At 44.8% G+C, this 11,349-nt stretch overlaps 2 protein-coding genes across 2 annotated transcripts; both read left to right on the top strand.

Moving 5' to 3' along the window:
• Positions 1-3,457: 3,457 nt before the first annotated feature.
• Positions 3,458-3,719, top strand: PHALS_02681 (uncharacterized protein; the record flags this gene model as incomplete). The annotated part of the gene is made up of 2 exons (XM_024717107.1): positions 3,458-3,527; positions 3,592-3,719. 2 exons carry the CDS (start codon positions 3,458-3,460, stop codon positions 3,717-3,719), a joined length of 198 nt encoding a protein of 65 aa, XP_024582639.1.
• A 5,382-nt stretch (positions 3,720-9,101) lies between these two features.
• PHALS_02680 (smarcc1 protein) lies at positions 9,102-10,751 on the top strand (the record flags this gene model as incomplete). Its single annotated transcript, XM_024717106.1, has 1 exon — positions 9,102-10,751. The coding sequence occupies one exon, from the start codon at positions 9,102-9,104 to the stop codon at positions 10,749-10,751; it is 1,650 nt and encodes a 549-aa protein (XP_024582638.1).
• Between the last annotated feature and the right edge of the window lie 598 nt (positions 10,752-11,349).

Here is an 11,349-nt window from a genome sequence, read left to right as displayed (position 1 = left end):
AAGATTTAAGGCATCTTGGGCAAAGCACTCAGATGTGTCTGGAGTGGCAGGTTATCCAATAGTTGATGACTGCGGAACTAGCAGCTCTTCGTCGGATGTTGTTAATAACGTCAAGGCCTCGATGGAGCAGGGAGTGAGACACTGGACGACACTGAGTGCGTGTTCCGATTGGTCGCACTGAGACGTAAAACCTCTGGGGAGAGGCGACGGCGACCCTGTATGCTATCTGTAAAACGCTGGGCATCGACCCCGACTTAGGGTATGTCAACCGTAGTCGATAGCGCACAGCTATACACCCTCGTCAACGGTTTGACGGTGGGAGACGGCGACGTCACCCTCAAGGTAGTCCTCGCGACGGATGCTTTTCTTGAGCTGGACGAGACGTGCTTCGAAGACTTTGGCGGTGCCTTGAAAGCAGGCGATTTAGCGCGGTGGTCATTAAAAAAATGGTTGGCTGAACAAAGTACGGTACACTCGACTTGGTCGATGGGAATTACCAATTACTCATGAGATCGAGTGATATTCCGCTGACAGCGGTAAGTTTATCGAGCGGCATGCTCTGGGAGTGGCTGGTGATACCCCAAAGGTTGTCAAATGCACGAGCAACATCTAATCGTCTTGTGACGCACTTGTTCAGGCCCCACCGGGCGTATGCACAGACATACTTTGACGACATCTTGTTCCGGGGCGCGAAAGGACAGATGAGGAAAACCAAATCGTCTATTTAAGAGCGGTGCTCGAGTGCATGCGCCGAATAAGCTGTAAGGTAATGCCGGAAAGTGCATTTTTGGCACGGAAGAAGTTCCCTTTTTAGAGTACTTCATTGGAAAGCGTGGCCTTCGAGCGGATCCCGCTAAGGTCAAGGCCATTGTGAACTGGCCGGTATCAAGGAACCAAAAGGACTCGCACAAGTGGCTTGGCCTCGCCAACTACTTGCACAAGTATAGCTAAGATTATGCTGAAATGGTATGGCCATTGTCGAATCTCCTTAGGAAGATGCGGAATGGGTGTTGGGACACCTAGCATCGAGAGACTTTTGACAAGGTCAAAAACAGCCTCCTTCATGCGTTAATACTGGCGTTGCCAGACCCTGATCGTTTTATTAGAGTCGTCTGTGACGCTTCAGTGTTTGCCCTCGGATGTGCACTGACGCCAAAAGGTGAGATAGGCTGATTGCGTTCGAATCTCGCCAGCTTCAGGTCGCAAAAAGGAACATCCAGTCAATAACAAGGAATTACTTGCGATGAAGTATGCACATGCCAAGTTCAGGGTGCGCCTTGTTTAACTCAAAGCCGTTTGTTATCTTCACAGATTATGCGTCACTACGCACTTCGACTCAGTCGCCTCACCTCTCGCAGAGGATGGCCAGGTGGCTCTTATACTTTGCAAAATATAAATTTGAGGTGAAGTATAAGCCAGGTAAGCAGAATGCTTTGACTGATGCGTTATCACGTAGACCAGATTGTGAGCTTGCTCATGTTACGACAGTGACGTCGTCCGTGATGGATTTGATCTGCGCCGCTTACGCGGGTGATGGTATGTGCGTAACGCTACGACAGACTCTCGGAAGCAAGGAGTCTGACAACTGACAAGAAGTTGTCGGCGCGTTTGCGCGCACGGTTACACCAGTATTCATTGAATAACGGGTTGCTAGGTTATAGCGCCGACTCGATGGATACGCCACGAGTTGTGGTTCCTCATGATGCGGATTTGAAATGCTGTATCCTCTCTGTGGCCCACGACACCCCACCCAGTGGTCATCTCGATTGTGAGAAGATCTACAGCTCTGTGCGATGCCACCCATGGCAGCCCAAGCTGTACAATGGACGAGCACATATGTGTGCACGTGTCAGACGTGTCAAATGGTGAAACCTTCTCCTAATGCGGCGGCGCTGGTCAGTTTGTCGGTACCCTCCGGGGTTGGCAGTCCGTGAGTATGGACTTTGTGTTTGACCCGCCGAAAGACTCGGCGGGCAACACGGGTGTGGTCTTTGTGGACCGTTTGAGCAAGATGGCTCACCTTGCGGCAGTGCGGGACACCGTCGACAGTGTGGGTACAGCAACGCTGTTTGTGATTCGTGTCTTTCGACAACATGGACTACCGGAGTCAATTGTCTCTGACAGAGACCCACGCTTCACTGGAAAGTTTAGTCGACAAATTTCAGGGCGCTTGACACTAAGTTGACTATGGCAACAGGGAACCATCCGCAGACCGATGGTCCAACTGAGCGCGTGAATCTCCGGGGTCCTGGTTACTTAGACGCCGAATGATCGAGTGATCGCGTCATTCGCTTTAGTAGCGTGAGGGTTTAGGCCCAAACTTGGATAAAACGCATGAAAGCCACCCTGTGGGCAGCCTCCAGTTGCTAATCCTGTGCCATGTTGAGGCGATTGGTAAGAATATCACTTTTCCCGGAAGTCGAGAGGTCGGGGATTGGAAACGGTGTCCGTAAATTTCGTGCTATTCTCACGTCGCGCCTTCGGCACACCTCATCCTACTCGTTGTTTTCATGTTAGGAAAAGAGTATCCGACTCGTAGTCGAATTCCTTCAACTCTTCGACGATAAATTCCGTCGCCCGGGGCGGGTGTGGTGTGTTGCACTCGGTTGCCGAGGTCTTGTGTCGTGCTTCCTGTAAAGCCGCGGACGAACTGGCCGGAGATGTATCCTGTGCAAAAAAGAAGGGCTTTGCCAGCGGGCACCCTCGAAACGAGTAAGGTTGGGTATTTTGCGTGTCATTGACACAGGAATTATTGAGCGGATAATGTTTAAGGTTAACTCAAGAACGTAGCGGTGTATCAGACACATGAGCGTCGTATGAGGCGACCGTTAAATGTGAATTGTGGATATTCAAAATTTTAATGGGAAGAGTGTAACCGGATTACACGTACCCTTGTATAAAAGGGCGGGTCGCAACATCATGCGCGACCTTATATAGGTGTGGATTACACAAATTGGTGTGGTTGCAGTGGTGCAGCTACACCGTGACAAGAAGCCATCACGTAGCAGGAATGCCAGTAGTAATGCAAATTAACTAGGTTTTGCTGTATTAATTAGGTACTACTATATCAATTAGGATATACTAAACTTTCAGATATTGGCAGCTCTACCGCAACTAAAACAATTTGATTCAGTTTCAATTTTGAACGGAAGAGTTCATATAATCTGGCTAAGGTCTCAAATACTCTTGGTGGCAGCGGATTGCGATCCGCTGCATTCGTATTGGTTCTTGTAAAGAACGTATCAAAAAAATGGTGATTTTGGCTTAGCTCCCTTTAAGCAAAGAGCTACGGCAGCCCCGATGCACCAAGCAATTTTCTTTTCTGCTTACTGCCGATAAAATTCCGAGATCTTATGTTGTTTCCAAGACTTGAATATTTGCTGGTCAAGTACAATTTGACGAATACGTCGTTAACAGCCGCGTTTATGTTGCACCAACGCATGAACGAGCTCACGATATGAATGCTGTTAAAAATGATTTGATCGTCCGCTATTCGGTGAGCTCTCAGTCGCTGTCTGCTGGCGTAGGTACGCTCTCGCAATCTTGCACGCCGCATGTGCACTGGCTAATCACAGTTTCCTGTTGTTGCAGTTGTAGCTGATTCTGATCCTAAGACAATGCTTAGGCTTGACAAGTTTTTCATTGCTACATTGTGTTCTTTTAATTACCTTAATCCATCTTTCCTAGCCTTATTCTTGCTAGAGAGAGCATTTGGGTAGCTCCGTTAGATCAAGACAATGATGTATTGATGTCTTGACAGATAAAAGTAACTCATGGGACGGCAAGAAAATTTAAACTCTTCAAGTTACGATCAAGTAGACTGTTTCATTTATAGCAACCGTCTTGTTCGCGCTTGATTCGATTTAAAAAGACTTGCGGTAAACCGCTCTTTGTTCCAAGCATGTTCCCGAGTGTTCAAGTGGCATGACCGCTAAGATATCATTATTCATTTTTCATCACATGCAAACATCAAATCTATAGTTGGTCTTCGTCTCGACAGCAAAAAGGTGGCATGTTCAACACTGGCGTTAGTCTAAATGTAGATCAATGACCACCTTTTTCATAGTCGCTCAAGTTGAAATGACCTTGACGAAACGTCGATTCGGTTTGTAGCTGTCGATGAAGAGTCCCTAAGTGAGAGCTCATATTCTCCGCAGGAAAAGCGACATCTTCAGCTTGACTAAGCGTTTTTCTCAACTCGCTAATACAACGACCGCAAAAGTGTTGAGGTGCTCAGGCGGAGAGTACAGCAACGCGGCAGTAAATGCATTAAGGTAACAAATTGAGTAAGTAATATCTACGGAGTCGCTCAATGTCGTTGCTAATTTGAAACCCAAGTAGAGATGCTGAAGTAATCGGTTTTTAAAAGCCACTCGGTATTTTTTACCCGAGCCAGTGACCCTCGTCACTGGTCTTGAACTGCTTGCGCGCATGCTTGGCTATCCGCAGAACTCGATCATGATTTCTGGGTTACGTTTGTGCGATGGATTTATCGTCTCCTATCATTTTTTCAATGCGCCGTACGCAGCCCAATCTAGTCGTTGAGCCCAAAGCTCTTCATCAGTATCCGCAAGTGACACGCATCTTCAATGTTTGTATCAAGATAAACCATCGAATCTTTTTTTGCCAGTCGTTGTAGCCATATTACGGGGCTCAATTACACATTCGTCGCGTTATGGCTCGTAGCCATAAACTCGCACACCCTTCGCTGTAGGGCTGAACCTCATTGAGATAAAAGCACTGATTCTGCTACAAAGTGTAGCCGGCTAAGCGAGTTCATCAACACCCCCCTTACACGAAGACCAGAGTCGCTTCGTGATAGCGTCAGAAGCACCCAGGGGTTCACCAGACCAAGATCGTGAAATGGTACGAGGCCCATACAGTCATGAACTGCGTTAGTTAATGCAAAGTCACTGCTTGGGCGCAACTTGCTCCAGCTCCTCGCCTCTCAGCGCAAGTGCTGAAGACGGGTTTATCTAAAATGTTCGAGCGTTCCATCTGGTAACCTGTATGCGAATGATCAGTGGTTGACATACTTTTTCTATTGTCGAGCATGTTGAATAATGTTTGCCTGAACTTTGTTGTATAGTGTGGATCGCTTGCCGATACATTGGCTACCGCAATCCATATTCGCAAAACTCTTTGACAGGCCCATGTCTCCCTGTACCTTACCGGTCACATTATCGCTAATAGCAACGAGATAAGCCTTCTTGCTCAGATGGTCTGATGCCGACATCATCGGACGCGCCTTTTCAAAATTGAAACAAAATCCAAATTCTTGGGCTGTCAGCACTGTGTCGGAAGCGGTAGGCTGGTCAAAGGCGTAGTCACATGCGACTAGAATTTGTTTGTCGACATGATTCACACATGCGCAAATATGTGCTTATTTACTAATACAAATTGAGCCACCAGTGCGTAGTGCATACCAAGCGATATGCAGTTGTTGTTGTACGGTGGAACTCTAAAAAAGTGTCGTTCAACGCTGAGTATTTAAGGATATTTACATAAAGCCCAATAATTTCTTTAAAATCATAACGGTAAAGACTGTAATGGATAGGACATAGCGGTGCAGGCGGGCAACCGCGCGCTTCGATGTAGCAGCATCAACAGACTCAAACGGTTAGTTTCACTAGCTTTCGCATGCTGCATCTAATGCATACATTGCACTTGTATCATTTCAACAATTGGCGACCTCCGCCACCACATCAAGCAGACCGCTTTTTTTACTTGAAATGTGTCTTCGATAAGAAGAGAAGTATCTTGCAATAGTGATAACGTCGCTGCGTGCACCGACACATTATAAAACTCGATCACAAATAACTTGGAGCCAAGCTGATGCAACTTCAGCGTGTTGAAGGCATACTCAGTGCAAGTAGCTTCTTGTTTATGACAGCGAGGCTTTTCACACCAGCTTTGAGCTGGTGAAACTTAAATGAGATCACGCGTTCATGCGCATTGACATCATTTTTGAGCTAAGTACAGCTTAGTGCAGGGAGCGAAACGTCACCAACGACGCGGAATGACTTATCTCGATTCAGAATGATCAGAATCGGGGCACTCATGTGGCATACTAATTCACAAATTTAAGGGTCGCCTCTTTGTTCGCGCATCAGCATTAAAGATTGGTGAGCGGCCGTGATAAGTCCGCATAATCTGCACTATGCTCGTGCTACCTGTCAGCCAAGCCACTGCGTCAAGCCCTATCAGGACATTTATATTTGCGAGATCTACCCACAAACCTTGTCTCCTATTGGAGCAACCGTCAAGAAACATACCATCGACACCAAAGACACATTTAATAGTGGCAAATAGCTAATGTACTTTCTTTCCCTAAACCACCTTCAAGCGTCGTACGGAAGGTAGGGTCATTAATGCTGCACTATTCTCTTTGTATAGGTTTTTGCTGTGTGACGCAACAGTTGGTCCCATGAACCAGGTCAACTTCATATCGTCACCACATCGTGAAATCCCTTCATTAAAAATAGAGAGGATTGGTAGGATTCTTGAGGATAACTGTCTTTTTCCTCGATCTCTGTGCTTTGCGATTGTCCTCACACTACAGATGAGAAGCTCACTTTCTTTCTCGGAACCGACCGAACCATTTTGTTTGTTTCGCTGTCTAACAATTTCTTGCACATATTTACGAGGGAAAACTTATCCAGGTCAACAAGAGCTCTTGCGGGGGCTCTCTAAAATAACTTCGTTTTGAATCATTTTGTTCACCAGTTACTGCTCCGCACGATGAAATCCGGCACGGTAGTGCCGATATAGCAGAATCATTTCATCATGACAGGGACCAACAATAATTCTGATCGCACAGCTTAGCCCTTCTACTTGAGGACCGACAGTCACCTGTCAACCTCAACGGCCCGGCCTGGGTGATTGCAAAATTCAGTCGCTTCCATTTGCCATCAGCCTTTACGCAGGAATCAACCGCTCACAATATATTCTTTGCCGTTTTAAGAAAGATACACTCTGTAGACCGCAGTATACCATCGCTCTTTTACGACTCATCGTGAGCCCTTGAGTCACTGTCATTTCTGCCTTCCGAGCTTTACTTGAGGCACCTACAATTCCATTGCCATCTATTTAGAATTCCGCACGGGATTTGTTGCAGCTTCCAACCTGCGTCAATAATCGCTTTAGATTTGTGGTAGAGGTGGGTTAATGGCTCACTGGTGATTCATTAGGATATGAGAAAGTGTCTACCACCTAATGTTCTCGAAGTTTCAGTCGACCCACGGCTAGAGTTTCAGCGACACCATGCCCAGGATAACCCCCCATATCTCCAAATTAGGTCTAGGTTGTGTCAACGTTCCGAACTGTCATTGATCTCAAATTCTATTTGAAACGTAAACAGTACCTTCGACAACATCAGTGTCGTTGATAAATAACATGCGGATGTCGTATCTGTGTTTGATATCTCCAATACCTCCTCTACTGGTACGTCGCGCATCATGCGTACTTCTAAAGCTGTCGCAAAGCCCGATACGTTGATACTATGATTAAAGAACCATGATCTCCGAACTCTCCTTTCTTTTGAAAAGACTTCATATGGCTTAGACCTTCATGAGATGCAAAAAGACTCAGTTATTTCACAGTTTACCGCCCTCTATCCATAAACCTCGATGATTCGTCGTGATAACCTCGTCTTTCGCCCTTGCATAATGGCCCAACCTTTTTAGTCAAAAACGAAAAACACAGACATTTTGAGGTCCGTCGACGAAACATCTGTGAGCTGGTCAGCAGCGTAGAGACCACTCGCTCTTCTTTCTCAACATGACCAAATATCATCGCACCAGACACACCCGTAGAGCTTACAATTTCACCTATCCTGCCTCGCGACACGGTGGTCCAACCTCGCATCCAGTGAAACACCCACCGCTACCTCAAAACTAGCAGCGTGAACAAGAAAGCCTTCGGTAGGAGCCGCATTTGTTCAGAAACCCTTCATCAAATGGTTACTACTGCCGTTTTTGAGAAAACGTAAATCACCACGAGTTCTAATATTCTAAACGAAGCCGCCAGTTTTCTCCTCCCTTGACGAGAAGTCAAGAACTCGAATGCCCTCAGTACGCCCGGTAAGGCAGAGCAAACAGTTGGGACATATATGGAGCCCCCTTTTGTCTAGGTTTTGACGGTAAACGACCATCTACGCACGACACGCTATGGCTCCATATGGAGCAATGCCGAATCCATACCCATCTTGATCCACGGAAAAGAATTTTTCCCATCCCGCTCAACACAGGCCTGGACATTGTATCAGTGCCTCGCGGTGAAACTTATCTGACCCTCCACTGGCTTTGGTTGTGGGCCCCTGTAGTTGTCCCCCCAGAGCATTTTCAAAGTGGGTGAGCTCTTTCAGTTTAGCGATTAAAGCTTCTGGCTATAAGAATGTCAGTTCCTTGATGCCATCAGAATCCACGATGGATAAAAGCTACTTTAAATTTTTCATTGTTCCCAGGATCAAATAGTAGAACATTCCATTGTTCTATCATCATAGAAATTTCAGACTCGGTCGTGGGATCGGCGTAAGTGCTATCAAGTGCGAAGAATTGCTGTACAGTTTGAACAGGCGAAGTTTTACTGTCAGATTTCGTGTTCACCTAAGGGCAGAGGTTGTGTTTATGCACTTATACCATGAGCGAAAGTGTAAGCTTCCAAGGTACTCATCCTTGTATGTTTACTGTGCTGTCATAGTAGTAGATCAATTCTATTTGATATAATGCGTTTTACTATTTCTCAAAAAAATCAAACTGATTTCTTTTCAGTACAATTGTATCAAATGTGTAAGCTTTTAGTACAGAAGATTACTGGATTTGCCTCGTTTCCACATCAAGTTTTCCTATTCCAGCTGATCTACTAACATGAAGCTTCGTTGTGCATGAATGGACCCACGGCAGAGCGTTGTATCCATACGAAACAATGCAACTTGTTCATCTCAATTTCCGGTTATATTTCGATAGAAAATTCTCAAAGTATTCTGATTGCTTCAAATATAAAACCATAAAGCAATATTTTAGACTTCGGGTCTTATTGCGCAGACTTTTTTCAAACAACCCAGGTCGAAAAAATCTATTTTAAAAGAACCCACACCAACCATGGCGACATCGTTGCCACCCTCATCGTCTGCCAGTGCCATTCCTTCTTCATCCTTTGTTTCGACAGCACCAGTCATGACAAATGCAGTTGAATCTTCGCAACATATCGAATTAGACCCTCAGACTGACCATGATGACTCAGAAAGCTCTCGTACCGTCGCAGTTCCACGCTGTAGTACGTGGTTTGCTATGGATAAAATCAATCCGATTGAAAAGCGTATGCTGCCTGAATTTTTTGGTGTCAATGCCGCTAAAACCGCCGAATTGTATTTGAAATACCGCAATTTTATGGTCCATGCATACCGTCAGCAGCCGAGCGTCTACCTCACGGCAACAGCGTGTCGTCGTAATCTAGCGGGTGATGCCTGTGCAATCTTACGAGTACACGAGTTTTTAACCCATTGGGGATTAATCAACTTTCACGTTCCACCTCATGCCATGCCTCCAGCAGTGCACCCAAATTATGCGCTTAAAAGTGTTGAAGAGACTCATATTAAAGAAGAAATGGGACCGGTTGCCATGTTAGTGGCTGCAACAAAAGAGAGTGGTCAACAAGCAAATAAACAACTTTCGTGTGAAGTCTGTGGTACTGTGCGAGAATCAAATTTATCATTTTTTGAGTTGACACCAGAAGTAAAAAAGAGAGTCATGTGCAACGGTGCCACAAGTGGTAATGCAACACCAGTGGCAAGTGGCAATCCAGGGGATAAAGAATTAACACTGGGAGGAATTGCATTGCGACCTGGAAGTGGCATTTGCGAACATTGTTATGTTCGAGGTGCATTTCCAGAAGGATATGATGCTGTTGATTTTATTTTAATGCCATCGTTAGCACGAAATGAATTATCATGGACTCAAGACGAGACAAATGTCATGCTTGAAGCTTTGAGTAATACGCGACAAGAACAAGATGAAAGTTGCGATTGGAATTTTGTGGCATCAAAAGTGGGTACAAAAACGGCGAAAGAGTGTTTAATGCACTTTTTAGAATTGCCCATACTTGATCAAATGGGTATTTCTAATCAGTCTTTTAAACCTTATAAACCAGGTGAAGTGCTAAATGCACCAGTTTTGAATCTTGTTGCACTTGTTGAGCAAGTGGATCCATTTGTGGCGAAAGCAGCGGCACAAGCAGCAATTGGTGCAATCAAACGGCTTCATACCATGCCAATAATCGACACAATCAAGAACGAAAATATCCCAGAAACAACCAATGAGAATGCATCGTTTGAAGCTGCATCGAATGCAGTAGCATTAAGCTCACAGACAGCTGGAATTGCAGTAAAAATTAAATCGGAAGATGTTGATGATGTGATTGTACCTGTCAAGTGCATTGATGATAGTAAAAAGGCACAAATTCCGAAAGAAGTAATTGCAGTAAGTGAAGAAGCAGCAAATGCAACAACTGTTGCGTTGTTGGCCACACGAGCGCAACAAATTGCAGGGAATACGGCAAATGGACCTATTCGAGAATTGGTGAATCAGTTGCTTGAGAATCAATTGCAACAAATTGAGCTGAAAATGGAGCAACTTCATGTATTGGAACAAACCATGATTGCTGAAAAGATGCAAATTGCGGAAGAAAAGTATCAACTCTATGTGGATCGTTTGGCTTTTGCTCAAGAGAAAGTCAAAGGTCGAATGACCTGATTTGACGTGTCATAATGTCATGATTGTTTTTTTTTAATATGATAGCAATAGATGCCGGAATGGCATGTGGTGCTTTACGTGTACATCAATTGTCCAACCTATTATGTAGTGTGTGCAAAATTAAAGGCACATGTACCAATTACGGTTGTAAGTTCTACCCATATTTCATCTTTTGAATACTTTTTATAAAAGTGAACATATTTTTCTTCTCTACTCTGACTTCCTATGGAAATTACATGCATTCCGTATCTTCCCCATATGTGCATGCTGTGAATTTTACGTATATATAAATTATGCTTATTGAGAATTTGTAATGTGTTTAATGCAAATCTGCAGACGACAGTATCGAACTGATTATGTCATTAAATACCAAAGCGCTTGTTCAAACCAACGAAGAAGGTCAAGTCTGTTTCGATATTGCCATCGACTTGACTTGAAAGTTCTTGGTGGCACCATCAACCCATAAAAATATACATCCTGATCAGCAAATACAGATCTGTTTAGACGTCACAAATACGAGGGCAAGGGATAAGATTCGTAAACATTGCAGTGTGCCAATGGCAAATTGATGGAATAACGATAGGAATGATCTATACCT

Source organism: Plasmopara halstedii, assembly GCF_900000015.1.
Source record: "Plasmopara halstedii genome assembly, contig: Scaffold_2061, whole genome shotgun sequence".
Taxonomy (NCBI): domain Eukaryota; phylum Oomycota; class Peronosporomycetes; order Peronosporales; family Peronosporaceae; genus Plasmopara; species Plasmopara halstedii.
This window is presented reverse-complemented; position numbering and strand designations above follow the sequence as displayed.